This window comes from Camelina sativa, chromosome 16 (genome assembly GCF_000633955.1).
Source record: "Camelina sativa cultivar DH55 chromosome 16, Cs, whole genome shotgun sequence".
Lineage (NCBI taxonomy): Eukaryota > Viridiplantae > Streptophyta > Magnoliopsida > Brassicales > Brassicaceae > Camelina > Camelina sativa.
The window spans coordinates 7,787,717-7,803,361 of record NC_025700.1 but is presented as its reverse complement, the minus strand read 5'-3'; the positions used below and the strand labels follow the sequence as shown (position 1 = coordinate 7,803,361).

General features: G+C 35.0%; 2 protein-coding genes and 1 non-coding gene across 7 annotated transcripts in view; 2 read left to right on the top strand and 1 right to left on the bottom strand.

Moving 5' to 3' along the window:
* On the top strand, positions 3,717-9,167 carry LOC104750125 (ABC transporter G family member 36). Its single transcript, XM_010471876.1, has 8 exons — positions 3,717-4,685; positions 4,768-4,898; positions 5,107-6,369; positions 6,452-6,605; positions 6,683-6,787; positions 6,870-7,015; positions 7,106-7,947; positions 8,038-9,167. Exons 1-8 carry the CDS (start codon positions 3,851-3,853, stop codon positions 8,963-8,965), a joined length of 4,404 nt encoding a protein of 1,467 aa, XP_010470178.1. The 5' UTR covers positions 3,717-3,850; the 3' UTR covers positions 8,966-9,167.
* TRNAP-AGG lies at positions 9,519-9,590 on the bottom strand. The gene has a single exon. It is a non-coding gene; the product is annotated as a tRNA-Pro (tRNA).
* LOC104750124 (paired amphipathic helix protein Sin3-like 5) overlaps positions 14,060-15,645 on the top strand; it is an 8,619-nt gene continuing 7,033 nt past the window's right edge. For 2 of the 5 annotated variants that reach the window (XM_010471874.2, XM_010471872.2), the window contains exons 1-3: positions 14,060-14,545; positions 14,692-14,845; positions 15,285-15,307. In XM_010471874.2, the coding sequence (XP_010470176.1) occupies positions 14,778-14,845; positions 15,285-15,307 (91 nt within the window). In that variant the 5' untranslated portion in view covers positions 14,060-14,545; positions 14,692-14,777. The remainder of the gene's footprint in view (positions 14,546-14,691; positions 14,846-15,284; positions 15,308-15,645) is intronic. The other 3 variants (XM_010471875.2, XM_010471871.2, XM_010471873.2) reach the window with 2 other exon arrangements.

The following is a 15,645-nucleotide window of genomic DNA, read 5'->3' as shown; positions in this document are numbered from 1 at the left end:
TAAAAAAAAAAAAAAAAAACACTTAAAATTTTGCAAACATTCGTGGCGTAAATTAATCATATATAATATTGATATCCTGTGGTCTAATCTATGTCAAAAAATCCTATATATGGTTGAAGGTAATTATGAATAGCCTATTTTTGAGTAAAGAAAATGTGAATATCCTCGAACGCCAAAATATATCCAAAAAATGTTAATAACATTGAACAGTTTCACAATTCTACTTTACAAGAGATATGAATACATTACAAATAAATAAATAAAATAATCAGTGTGAAGATTATGGCTCATATCAGAAAATTAGGCCTTACAAGCCCATTATGGCCCAAAAACACCCAAAAAAAAAAACCTTGCACCGCTTCTAAAGTTTTCTGGATTATCTTCTTTTTTCCAATGTTCCGAAAGATTTTAACATCTAGTAGAAGTAGCTCTGGAGATCGACTGTGGGGATTCATGTTTAGGTCACCGGAGAAAGTGAAGATGTATGATACAGTAGTAAAAGGGGAAGGAGTGTACACGTGTAAGGTGGTGGAATCGATCAGTTGGGAGTTCAAAGACTGATTTTGGGATCATTCATGTAAAAGTTGTTGAAGTTTGTTAGATATTTTAGCTTTCTCTCTCTCTAGTTCTGGGTTTGTATAACTTTGATTCATCCTCTATGAAGAGCCCTAAGAGGTCCTTACAAGATGAATTAGAGGATTCATCCTCGTTTTACAGATCCAAGTATTGATTCTGTGTTGATTTTGTGATTGAGCTCCAACTGATCTCAGCCATCGGTTCAACTTTACGCGTGTCAAATCCTTCCCCTTCTACTGTATCAGGTTATGGCTTCTATGGAGGAGAATGGAGTTTTGAATGTAACTGTGTGCCTAAAGTGGGGATGATGAAGAAGAAGGTTCAAGTTAAGTCAATTGAAATCTCTGGTTGAACCAATTTGAGCTTGAATTTGAATTTTCTGTGGGTCTTTGCTTTTTTGTGTGTGTGTGTGTGTGTCTCTCTGATGAATATGGTTCTTTGTTTTCAATATAGTTTAGTTGCTATGCTATTAGTTTAGATGCTTATGTTCTATGTAATGATTTAAGAGATAATCTAAACTTGAGATGGATCTTGATATGTAGGCAAATCATGATTTTCAGTGCAAAGCACGGCTAAAAGTGTTTGGATATTGGTTTTAGCTTTAGTGAGTTAAAAGCTTGTATATGGAGTTGGAATCGAAGCTTGTTTGTTTGGTTGATTGTTCCTTTGATGTGATTGTGACATTGTGGTTTATCTTACTGATGTAGAACTGTTTTGATGGGAGGCTCTTTGTAGCAAATGAGAATAGACAGGTGTTGGCAGCTTAGCATCGTGGCGAGTAGAGTTACTGAGAATAGGCGGGAATTAAAGCGTTTCACAAAAACGAAAACTCTGGAAGAAAGAGGTTGAGTCTATTAGAAGGCAGCATGCCTCCGGTCATCTCAGTTCTTCTCTCTACCACCACGCCAAGTGTGCATTTTAAATGAAGAACCTTGTAAGCTAGAAAAGCATGTTGTGTCAATAAGATATGACCTTGAAGCCGCCCAAGAGGAAAAGGTTACATCTTTGGTCAATAAAAGGACTGCAACATCTTATTTTCAGAACCTATTGAATGAGAAGATGGAACTTGCATTTGAGTTGGAAAACTGTAAGAAGAAGAAGAGGAAAGCAACAAAGCTATGAAACGCTTAATTTTGGATCTGGAGGTTAGTATCTTTGAAGCAAGGGAAGCGAAGGAGGAGATGCTCTTGATATGGCGACCGTAGCTTCATCGTTGTGGAGCCCAGATTTAAAGTTTGTAGTTGGCCGCAAAAGATACATTTGAAAACTAATTTAAAATGTGTGAAGACTGAGATTAGGAAACAACCAGAATGAGTTTGTCAACTCTGTGACTGAGTGTGAACAGCTAAACTTCATTTGATGGTTTGTGTGAAAAAAAATCGGGACGGTGGCACAGTGAATTTGATTAACCTTAAGGAAAGGAGAAGAAGACGAAGAAGAAGCCAGTATGAATAAGGGACCTTAGGAGCTTGAGGAGGAGATGGAGGGATCTGTAGGAAAGCAAAGAGTTGAAGAAGCAAAAACTGAAAACATGAAACTTAAAGAAAGCTTGTTGGACAAAGAAGACGAGCCAAAGAAGGTTGCTTTAGAAAACAGAAAGCTCAGAGCAATGTAAGTTTGTTCTCTTGAGGAAATGTAAATGAAAGCTTGTTGGACAAAGAAGACGAGCCAAAGAAGATTGGTTTAGAAAACAGAAAGCTCAGAGCAATGTAAGTTTGTTCTCTTTGAGGAAATGTAAATGAAAGCTTGGTGGATAAAAATGCAGCAGACATTTGTTCTCTCAAAAAGATTGAAAGAATTGTAACCAGAAAATGAGAGCTTATTTGCACAAAGAAACCAACCTGGAACATTGTTCAAGAAGCTGAGGGCATCAAGATATAGAAGCTGGCTGTCCCAACCAGTGTATTAGAGAATGACTAATACCAAATTACAGAGCACTAATCAAGATTAGCTGAGAAAGAAAGAAGCCAAAAAGTCAATAGAGCCTTCTTATCATAAAGAAGATTGAGGAGTCAGCACTTAAAACTTATTCCCGTCACCGGTACGTAAATGACATCTTCATGCGTAAGTTTCTCATGTTCCAGAACACACAAATAACTTGAACGAACCGTTCTTTCCACACAAAATGTGAATTGAAATGTCAAGTGTGAATGACATCTTCCTCCGTAATTTCCCACTTTCCTAAACACAACGACTTACCAAACAACGGTCCTTCTTTCTTTTCTTACCTACAAAAAGGTACACAAGGAAGACTTTTACTAATTTAACCACATCTATCTCCTCCACTTACTAGTAGCGTAACTAACTGGGGTCATCTTTGTTGACTTTGAAATCTGAACTGTTCAAAGCTTTTCAATTATTACCTAATATTTGGTAATAAAAAAAACACAACAAGCGTTAAAAGTGAGTCGTCGCATTATCTACAAACCAAAAACAAAAAAAAATCTTTGTAATAAAAAAATATGCGTTAAAAAGAGCCGTCGTATTTGAATAAAATAAAGCCTATCTTGCATATAAAAAACACACGACTTTTTAGGGATGTTATTGTATTTTAATTTATAAAGAAGTCAAAAGACTTCAAGAAAATCATTAAAATAATTAGATGAAAGATTTTTAAAAATTGTTAAAGAGTACTCTATAGTTTTGTTCATTAGTTTTCTAAAATTTTATAAAAATTTTCAAACCATTTCTGTATTTTTGTGATATTTTTCATGATTTTATTTTGTAAAAAAAATGTAGAAAATCATGAACCAGTAACATAATAATTAAATACATTAACAATCCTAAATTTTTTTGTTTTAATTTAATAATACAAAACTTTTAATGACTTTATAAAATTCTGAATCCAATAACCCATATTTGTTAAAATTTTAAATGACATTTTAAAAATCACAAACTAATAACACTAAATTTTAGCAAAATTTAACAAAATTTTGATCTAATAACAACATATTTTACTTAATATTTAAAATCTTAAACTCTATTCAAATCTCAAACCAATTATGCCACTAGTTCTTAGTATTTTCTCTTATTTGATTACTTCATTCAACAAAGTATGAATAGTCAGTCCATAACAAAGAAAAGTCCACCTTGATGTTCCTCATTCCCCTATATATTCATTTTCTAATACCACCTCCTTCTCTAAACTCTTCATTCTTCATTCTTGCCTCTCTTCTCTCTCTGTATCTCCTAACCGAGTTTACATTCTTAAAGACTTAAAACTTTTTTTTTTCTGCCAAGAAAATCTAAAAGACAAAAACTTTTTGGGGAAGGGATGGATTACAATCCAAATATTCCACCTTTAGGAGGTGGTGGGAGTTTGAGAAGAAGCATAAGCAGAAGTGTAAGCAGAGCAAGTAGAAACCTTGAAGATATCTTCTCAGCTGGTTCAAGAAGAACTCAATCAGTCAATGACGACGAAGAAGCTCTTAAATGGGCAGCCATTGAGAAACTACCAACGTACAGCCGTCTCAGAACCACTCTCATGAACGCAGTTGTCGAAGATGATGTCTACGGTAATCAGCTAATGAGCAAAGAAGTTGACGTGACCAAACTCGATGGTGAAGATCGTCAGAAGTTTATTGACATGGTTTTCAAAGTAGCTGAGCAAGATAACGAGAGGATCTTGACGAAGCTGAGAAACCGAATCGACAGAGTTGGTATCAAGCTTCCAACAGTTGAAGTCAGGTACGAGCATTTGACGATCAAAGCTGATTGCTACACTGGTAACAGATCTCTACCTACACTTCTTAATGTGGTGAGGAACATGGGAGAGTCAGCTCTAGGCATGATTGGTATTCAGTTTGCTAAGAAAGCTCAGCTTACGATCCTTAAAGATATCTCTGGTGTCCTTAAACCTGGAAGGATGACACTTTTGTTGGGTCCTCCTTCTTCTGGTAAGACCACTCTTTTGTTGGCTTTAGCCGGTAAACTCGATAAAGCCCTCCAAGTTAGTGGTGACATAACTTACAATGGTCACCGTCTCGATGAGTTTGTTCCAAGAAAGACCTCTGCTTACATTAGTCAGAACGATCTTCATGTTGGTATCATGACTGTTAAGGAGACTCTTGATTTCTCTGCTAGGTGTCAAGGTGTTGGTACTCGTTATGGTAAGTGAATATTCAAATCTTGAAATTAACTTTGTTTTCAAGATTCAGTTTTGTTTAATGGTTTGATGATACCTTCTTGTAGATCTGTTGAATGAGCTTGCAAGAAGAGAAAAGGATGCTGGGATATTCCCTGAAGCTGATGTTGATCTCTTCATGAAAGCTTCAGCTGCTCAAGGTGTTAAGAGCAGTCTCGTCACTGATTATACTCTCAAAGTGAGTCTCACCTCTCTTCTTATAACTTAGCTCATCTTATACTCTAAACATTGAACCGAGCTAAACCGTTTTTTTATAAACCAAAACCGAATTTAATCTTGTTATAGACTGTTTTAGTTTCCTTGTTTTATGTATGACAACGATATAACCAAAGTAAATAACTAGAATACTTCTTTGTGTATTATACTGACTCTGTTCTGTAAAACAGATTTTGGGGCTTGACATTTGCAAAGACACTATAGTTGGAGATGACATGATGAGAGGTATCTCCGGAGGTCAGAAGAAACGTGTCACAACCGGTGAGATGATCGTTGGTCCTACGAAGACACTCTTCATGGACGAAATATCCACTGGTCTTGACAGTTCCACCACATTCCAAATCGTCAAGTGTCTGCAACAGATCGTTCATCTCACAGACGCAACGGTGCTCATGTCTCTCCTCCAGCCAGCTCCTGAGACCTTTGATTTATTCGACGATATCATCTTGTTGTCTGAAGGTCAGATCGTGTACCAAGGACCAAGAGACAACATTCTTGAGTTCTTTGAGAGCTTTGGGTTCAAGTGTCCTGAGAGAAAAGGAACAGCTGATTTCTTGCAAGAGGTTACTTCCAAGAAAGATCAAGAACAGTACTGGGTTGACCATAACAGACCTTACCGCTACATTCCGGTTTCAGAGTTTGCAAGCAGATACAAGAGTTTCCATGTTGGGAAAGATATGTCTAACCAACTTGCAGTACCATTTGATAAGTCTCGTGGCCACAAAGCGGCTCTTGTGTTCGATAAGTACTCTGTCTCAAAGAGGGAGCTTCTCAAGAGTTGTTGGGACAAAGAGTGGCTGCTTATGCAACGAAACTCATTCTTCTACATTTTCAAGACTGTCCAGATCATCATCATCGCTGCAATCACGTGCACACTCTTCCTCAGAACTGAAATGGACACAAAGAACGAGGCTGATGCTAACCTCTACGTAGGAGCATTGCTATTTGGAATGATCATCAACATGTTTAATGGGTTTGCAGAGATGGCTATGATGGTTTCAAGACTCCCAGTGTTTTACAAACAGAGGGATCTCCTGTTTTATCCATCATGGACCTTCACACTTCCCACTTTCTTGCTCGGGATTCCAACCTCAATCTTCGAATCAACGGCTTGGATGGTGGTGACTTACTACTCCATCGGTTTTGCACCTGACGCGAGCCGCTTCTTCAAGCAGTTTCTCCTTGTGTTTCTGATTCAACAAATGGCTGCATCCCTCTTTAGGTTGATCGCTTCTGTTTGCAGAACCATGATGATTGCTAATACTGGTGGTGCTCTCACTCTACTTCTCGTCTTCTTGCTTGGAGGCTTCCTTATTCCGAAAGGCGAGATTCCTGACTGGTGGGGTTGGGCTTACTGGATATCTCCTCTTACCTACGCTTTCAACGGTTTAACTGTCAATGAATTGTTTGCACCTAGATGGATGAACAAACTGGTGAGTGTACTTACTGCTTTATTCTGCATTTACAAAGATATATCATTTAGCTCTGAGTCTCACTTTTTTTTGGAAACTGCAGGCTTCTGACGGCAAAACAAGGCTTGGAACCATGGTGCTTAATACTTATGATATCTACCATGAAAAGAACTGGTACTGGATTTCAGTTGGTGCCTTGCTTGGTTTCACAGTCCTCTTCAACGTTCTTTTCACCTTGGCACTTACCGTTCTCAACCGTAAGTTTCTCGTCTTGCATTCACCAAAAGCTAAAACAACAGACTACTAATAATAATGTTTCCTTTGAAAACTACAGCTCTTGGGAAGAAGGCAGGTTTACTTCCAGAGGAAGAAAATGATGACGCGGATCAGAGGAAAGATCCAATGCGTAGATCTTTGTCTACTGCTGATGGGAACAGAAGTAAGTGCATTTCTTTACTCTACTTAGATGTATTTGTTTCTTTCTTCTACACTTTTGTCTCATTCTGTTCTCTGTTTATCAGGAGGAGAGGTCGCAATGGGGAGAGTGAGTAGGGACTCTGCGTCTGAAGCATCCAGGGGTGCAGGCAATACTAAAGGAATGGTTCTTCCTTTCTCTCCTTTGGCTATGTCCTTTGACGATGTCAGATACTTTGTTGACATGCCTGCGGTGAGTAACCATCTTTACTTGAATCTATCTTCACACCAAACTAAATGAGAAATAGATGACTAAATGTATATATGTTTTTTGATGGTACAGGAAATGAGAGACCAAGGAGTTACAGAAACAAGACTGCAACTGCTTAAAGGTGTGACTGGTGCATTTAGGCCAGGAGTCTTGACTGCGCTTATGGGAGTGAGTGGTGCTGGTAAGACTACACTTATGGACGTCTTGGCTGGAAGGAAAACTGGTGGATACATTGAAGGAGACGTGAGAATATCAGGATTCCCAAAGGTTCAAGAAACATTTGCTAGAATCTCAGGATACTGTGAGCAGACTGATATACATTCCCCTCAAGTCACAGTCAGAGAATCTTTGATCTTCTCTGCTTTCCTTCGTCTTCCTAAAGAAGTTGGCAAAGAGGAAAAAATGATGTTTGTGGATCAAGTGATGGAATTGGTAGAGCTGGACAGTCTTAGGGACGCCATCGTTGGTTTACCGGGTGTCACCGGGCTTTCCACGGAGCAGAGAAAGAGACTTACAATTGCAGTGGAGCTTGTAGCTAACCCTTCCATCATCTTTATGGATGAGCCAACTTCTGGACTAGACGCTAGAGCAGCGGCTATCGTGATGAGAGCGGTAAGGAACACAGTTGACACTGGAAGAACCGTTGTCTGCACCATCCATCAGCCTAGCATTGATATCTTTGAAGCCTTTGATGAGTTGATGCTGATGAAGAGAGGAGGACAAGTGATCTACGCAGGTCCATTGGGTCGTAACTCACACAAGGTTGTGGAATACTTCGAAGCCTTTCCCGGAGTTCCCAAGATTCCAGAAAAATATAACCCGGCTACTTGGATGCTTGAAGCTAGCTCACTCGCCGCTGAGCTTAAGCTTAGTGTTGACTTTGCTGAGTTGTACAAGAACTCCGCCTTGCACCAGTAAGTTTTAAGTTCTTTCTTTCTCAAGCTCATTGCCTCTCTGAATGATTGATGAAAATATAAGTACTAATGAATAACGTAACAATGCAGGAGAAACAAAGCGTTGGTTAAAGAACTCAGTGTACCACCAGCAGGAGCATCAGATCTTTACTTCGCTACACAATTCTCACAAAACACATGGGGACAGTTCAAATCATGCCTATGGAAACAATGGTGGACGTATTGGAGATCACCAGACTACAATCTTGTCCGGTTTATCTTCACATTAGCAACATCTCTCTTGATTGGTACCATCTTCTGGCAAATAGGAGGTAACAGGTCGACCGCAGGAGACTTATCAATGGTCATAGGAGCATTGTACGCCGCGGTTATTTTCGTGGGAATCAATAACTGTTCAACGGTACAACCTATGGTTGCAGTGGAGAGAACTGTGTTTTACAGAGAAAGAGCAGCAGGAATGTACTCAGCTATGCCATATGCCATCTCTCAAGTCACTTGTGAGCTTCCTTATGTTCTTGTTCAAACCGTTTACTACTCACTCATCGTCTACGCCATGGTTGGTTTCGAGTGGAAAGCAGCAAAGTTCTTCTGGTTCCTCTTCGTTAGCTACTTCTCATTTCTCTACTGGACTTACTACGGCATGATGACTGTTTCCCTCACACCAAACCAACAAGTCGCTTCCATTTTCGCCTCAGCGTTTTACGGTATTTTCAACCTTTTCTCTGGTTTCTTCATTCCAAGACCCAAAATCCCAAAATGGTGGGTTTGGTACTACTGGATCTGCCCTGTGGCATGGACCGTCTACGGATTGATAGTGTCGCAGTACGGTGACGTTGATACACCTATCCAAGTTCTTGGAGGTGCTCCTGGCCTTACCGTGAAACAATACATTGATGACCATTATGGTTTCAAATCTGACTTTATGGGACCAGTAGCGGCCGTCCTTGTTGCTTTCACCGTCTTCTTCGCATTCATCTTCGCCTTCTGCATCAGAACTCTTAACTTCCAAACTAGATAAAACCATCTCATCAAGTCTCTTTATTTTTGTATCATTTGTGTTACATACATAAGCCATACATATCTCTGTTCTAAATATGTATTGTAGTGTCTTTTAACGGATTTTTTTATATCTATTTTATTTATAGATGACGACGAATCAAATCGGATGTAATATAAATCCACTTTTTATAAATATACCTCATTTTTTGTTTGTTGAGAAAGAGACAAATCAACATGTATCTAATATGTATTTTACGATACTTACCAATAAGAGAAAGAAGACAACACAATCATCAAATTAGACTCCTCCTTTGTTTGTTTGTTAATTTTATAAATCAGACATCTTATAATAGTCAAAACCAAAAGAGATTTCAGTTTGATGTTCTTTATGATAACATTGACATCTTTTGATTACTTAACTAATGTGTGTGGTTGGTTCTTCAGATTCACAAATACGTAGCTTATTCTGAATTACGAATACTGTATATATATAATACTGGGATAGACCCCGCTGGGCCTCAGTGAAATCTGGCCCATTAGGAATTAAAAAATGAAAAAATTAATGTATTTATGGGGCGTTCCGAGAATTGAACTCGGGACCTCTCGCACCCTAAGCGAGAATCATACCACTAAACCAAACGCCCTTTGTTGGAAGACGTTCTCAGACAATTTATCTATTACGAAATTTCAAGTATTTTTTTACCAAATAATCTCTACCTGGGGAGAAGTACTAAAATAAAAAAAGGGGAACCATCAATCTCTAGAATGCCACTTTGTGGAAAAAAATTATCGTGAATGCCATTGTTATACTTATATTTATTTTTTTAAATTAAAATACATTGAAAATACCAAAAACTCATACGTTATACTTACAATTACCCTATTTTACTTCAAACACTTAATAATTTATTTTCTCTTTTCTCTCTGGCCGACAGATCTACAGATCTGAGAAAACAAAAAGTTTAGTTTTTCTTTGAATCTCTCAGATTTCTTGTTCTTATTGTTCTGTGTGCCGCTATAGCCAAAGCTTATCTTGATTCTCTATTTGTTACATTGGAGATGGCGATTTGTGGCGATGTTAACAAAAGAGAAGGATTACAAAGAGAAGTGGAGAATAACGGTAAAGATGGTGGAAGACGAGTTGGTGGTGAAGAGGGGAGATCAAGTGAAGGTTGGGTGAGATATGTGCACAATCGCTGCAAAAGAAGACAGTCCACGACGGAGAATCGGCAAGCAGAGACGAGTTAGTGAGGGTGGCGGCGCTAGGATTTACGATTTGTACCAGTTGTCCTATTTATTTTGTTAGTTATACCATTTGTTTCAGTTGTACTGTTATCTCTTAGTTATACATGTTGTACTAGTTGTTCTATTATCTCTCAGTTATACCAGTTGTACCCAATGTTATATCTCTTTGATTGTATCATTTGTACTTATCGTAGTACATCTTAGTTATACCAGTTGTACCATTTGACGTATATCACTCAGTTAAACTATTTGTACTAGTTGTTCAATTCTTTCTCAGTTGTACCAATTCGTCTGTAATTTCATTAAGGATAATTTTGGGATCTCACATTTATAAGTGGCACTCAGATTACAAAGTGGCACACAGATTTTTTTTTCTTCCCAAAATGGCATTCTAGCCCTGCGCTCGGAACATGGCAAAATGAATAACATGGTCTCTAATGACCAGACCATATAGGAAACGAAGCTAAATTGTACATAATACAAAAAAAGATTAACATTCAGGGTGTCTTATTGGTAAAATATCAATAAAAAAAGTAAAATATGTAAAAAAAAAAAAAAGGGAAGTAAAATACATTAGGTTTTGTATTCCTTTGGGTCTATTCATTTGTTTATTAAGTTTGGGACTCGAAATCAAACTTAAAAATTAGGATTTTTTTAGATATAGATTTAGCATAATTATATATATATATATATATACATATATATAAATCTATACTAGTATTTTTGCAGCAGTTTTTGCTCAAAAATGTTTTTTGCAAAGTTTTTACATTTAATGATATTTAATGCTTATATTCATATCCAAACAAGTTTAGTTAATTTTCTCTACTATCTTTATAATCAAACACAATTAAAATATTTTAAATATTCATATATATAATGTTTTATAATTAATAAAGATATTTAGAAGATTTATTCCAAATTAAAAAAAAATTATTCTCCTATCATCTCCTTTTGATTTTAAAATTAAAATGTAGTGAATCATCATATAATACGTAAAATTAATAAAAAAGGTATATTTTTCCTGCATATATTGTGATTTGAATTTGTTTTAACAAACATATATTACTCAATTAATATAAAAAGTGTGTGTTCAACATACATATATAGTAAATTTACTGTATATAGTAAATTATAAAATTTTAAGAAGTTTATAATTTATAACTAATAAATCTAAACGAGTTATATTACATGACGGGTTACAGTAAAACCTCTATAAATTAATACTCTATAAATTAATAAATACTATAGATTAATAAATTTTGTCAGTCCCAAGTCGGGCCAGTGTAAAAAATAACAAAATTCGATAAGATAATAAGATAATAATTTTTCTGAAACCCCCATGTAAAATATGGTCCCAATAATATCATAAATTAATAATCATGTAAATATATATATATATAATGTATGTAAAGAAAAAAAATATAATATATGTTTCTCCTAAAGCTCATATCTACAAAACAACTGTTATATTGTATTTTCAAACTATAATAATATAAAATATTTTCTAACATGTCATAAATATAGCTACATTTTTTTTTAAGTTTTCAATTTTTAGATATGCATCATTTACATTTTGATAGTTTGATTGACTATTAAAATACAACAATCTATATTATTATTCATAAATTTAATTTTATGTATGTCATGTGTATAAGTGAATTTGTCTATTGTATTTGTAATTTATTGTTAATAATGTTTTCTAAATATTACAAATGCAATTCCAATACCATAAAATTTTGAATATACAAAATTATTGTTAAAATTGTCTCAATTCATAATTTTTAAAAGTAATACTATTAAAATTATATCTATAAATTAATAATTATTTATTTACACTATAAATAAATAATTATTAGTTTATTGATAAAGTAATATCACTAGAAATTATTAAAATGTCTTGGTCCCAACATTATTAATTTATAGAGGTTTTACTGTATATGACATTACATGATTGAATTAATAATACTAAAAAATAAACTATCACTAATATGATATTTCAATACAGGTTAAATCCTCATTTTAATGTTTTAACAACACAAATATAAAATATGTCGAATCAAACTGATTTAATTAAGATTGTAGTAAAGAAAAATTATTGTGCGGTATACCACGATTTATATATTAAATCACTAAAATTAACAAAGGAGTATATAGCAAAATTAGTATTAAAATAGTACATTAACAAAAACAAAAAAATAATAAAGTTTACTCTGCGGTATACCGCGGGTTATAATCTAGTATATAATGAAAATATCACAAAAATTTAGTGTCCGTGTGCAAATGCAGTTATTGCACTTGTGAATCGACGAGACTGACCACTTTCAAAATTATTAATCATAAAAGCTATACCAGAAAATATATTTTCAGTTTTTTGTATAGTTTTCAAGCAACATTTTTTTTTTTGCTCTTTTACAATATTCTTTAACAGTTTACTAGTTATAGATACGTAAAAACAATATTAATTAAAGATTTGATATGAACATAGTCCTCCACTACGTTCCTTGTACATAATGCGATCCGTCTGCCCTTTCCTTCAATCCAACAATTAATACCACATTCTCGGTTTCATTATATATGTGTAATATTATTGTTTGTCTTTTGTGCGGTAGGGAAGTTTTTCTGCATCTATTCCCATGAAATTCTTTGCACTCTGTGCCTCCTACTCTATTAGGAATCCTCAAGCGAATTCCGATCAGGTTGTAATATATCTTATATGCATCCTAAACAACACCATTTGTGTATTCTCCATGTGTCTTATTCTTAATGTTTTTTGTTCCTAGCTGGAACTCCAATATGAGGAGGTTAGTCCAATGGTTATTCAATGTAAAACTCCCACTATCTTGGACACCAAGACCTACTATAGTCTACGGTGTGACTCCGATTTATGAAGCTTATTCTTTGTCTGGCAAGATCACACTGGAAGGAAACCTTGAAGCAAGGATCCCAACTTTAAGAATGACCAACTGTTCAATAGACATAACACGAGTTGCATCTATAATCTAGAAAAAAAAAGTTACGTGTCTAGAGTTTTCTTAGGGCATGTCCACTAGTCGTTATTCTTAAAGATACTCTTAATTAAAAATTTAAAAAAAATAATAATAATAAAGCAAACCAAAAAGTGAGAAACATTTTTCCATTGAGCATTGGAAGAATCGTTTCTCCAAGGTATGACAGTTTATGATTGGTCAATTTTCTTTTTACAGATTTATTATTTAAATATATAATAATATTTAAAGAAAATAATTAAAATATATTATTTTGAGCAACGTTTATAGTTGGTACTGATGTTGATGGTCTTACATTTTACCAATAGAACCTAAATATTTGTACTATAATTAATTTTTTTTTGTCTATAAAACGTGTTGAAAAACACGATATTTCATATTGACATATCGAAAGCATCCGTAAAAAAAATAGAAAAAAAAATAACTGTGATATGTTTAAAGATTATAGTAAATATTAATTCTTCTTTATATTTTGTTAAGATCCTAAATCAAAGAAGAAATAAACAACAACTTTGTTTGATAATTAATAATAGTCAACATATTAAAATCATAATGCTATAAATATTTAGAGCATTATTAAAAATTATTTTTCTTAAAGTCTTTACAATATAATTATATTTCCTATAAATAGTAAAAGATTTTATTATTTTCGTAAAAAATGACATAAAATGGTAAGAAATTTCACAAAAGGATTTGTATCCCCAAAGTTGTAATTGTAGGGGATAAGGATTATGCCCCTAGTTTGACTGTAGGAATTAAGGAGAGAAATCCATTTGTAACCCAAATCCTCTTAATCTTATCATCATCATCATCATATTAATGCATGAGTACACATGCCAATATGTTATTTAAGAGAGCATAAACACATTAAACATCTCTGAATCTAAAAGCACTCATAATTTATTTATAAACAATATATAAATATATATATAAACAGGCTCCTCCTCCATCTCCTTCTCTCGCTCTCTTCCCTCTGTTTGCTCTGAAAGCTTTGTCCTTTTTTTTGTTTTTTTTTTTTGATTTTACGGCTAATCTCTTATTCGAAACTATTCGTATTCTAAAGAGAGAGAGAGAGAGAGAGATTTGAGATAATAGAGTCATAGGGAGAGAGAGAGAGAGAGAGAGAGAGAGAGAGAGAGATCCAAATCAGAAGCAATCTATTTTTTTTGTTTGCTTTTTCTCTGTTGTTTGTGTGTCTCTCTGTTAAGATTCGTATCTCTTTTCTCCGGCAAACTCACGGCGGCGATCCACTCTTTTGTCTATGGTGGTTTTCTTATCTTATTCTTCTGCAGAAGAAACGAACAAGTTTGGTTCTGTAGTTTTGACGAATGTGATCCGGTTTCTATAAGGTTTGAATATGATTTAAAGTCTCGTTTTTTTTTTTTTTTGGTTTCGATTTGAGGCGATAGATCTGGTTTTGTTGTTTGTTCTTTACGAGTGGGAAGTTTTTGAATTTTGTGATTGTTTTTTTTTTTGTTTGTTTGTTTGTTTGCAGGGTTATTACTGAGTTTGGTGTTGTGAAGCTTTGAATCTTTTTTTTTGTTAATTTCATATATTGTGGTGGAAAAGGTTGTTAAAGAGATGAAGAGGGTTAGAGAAGAGGTTTACGTTGAAGCACGAGGACCTACTCTTTCGTCTCGTGGAGAAACGTAAGCTGTCTCGATTCTTGTTTTGGATTTCAAAATTCTCTTTTTTGACTATGCTTTTTTGTTTGTACGGAAGTCAAAAAATTGTGTAGGCTGATGTTAGATATTCTTATTGCTTGTGGGGATTATGAAATTTTCATGCTTTGGTTTGTTTCCTAGGTTGAGTTGAGTCTTTTTTATCTTTTGAGGTCTATGGTTTGTTCCTGGGGGTAGTTACCTTATAGGCTTAAGCAAAATTACTGCAGTTCTGTTCTTGGCGTAAACGTGTTTTTGAATGCAGTTTAGTTCTGTTTTCTAGGTTGAGTTGAGTTGTATAATTGTTCCTGGGGTTAGTTACCTTAAAAGCGTAGGCTAAATTATTGTAGTTTTCCAAGGGGCAAACTAAATCGATTGTTTTGAAGTAAATGCGGAAAGCAACTTAATGTATATTTGTTTAATGCAGAAATGGTAGGCCGTTAACGATTGGTGGAGGAGGGCTAACAACAGGTGATGCTTTGACATATCTCAAAGCTGTCAAGGACATGTTTCAAGACAACAAAGAGAAATATGAAACTTTCCTTGGAGTCATGAAGGACTTCAAAGCTCAGAGGTAATTTCCTTGCTGTTCCCTTCTGTTTGCTGTTTCTTCTCACAGCTGGAAATGTCCTGATTTCTTTATGTCTCGTGTTGGTTGTAGAGTTGACACTAATGGCGTCATAGGGAAAGTGAAAGATTTGTTCAAGGGATATGACGACTTGCTTTTGGGTTTTAATACCTTCTTGCCAAAGGGGTACAAAATAACTCTTCAGCCTGAGGATGAGAAA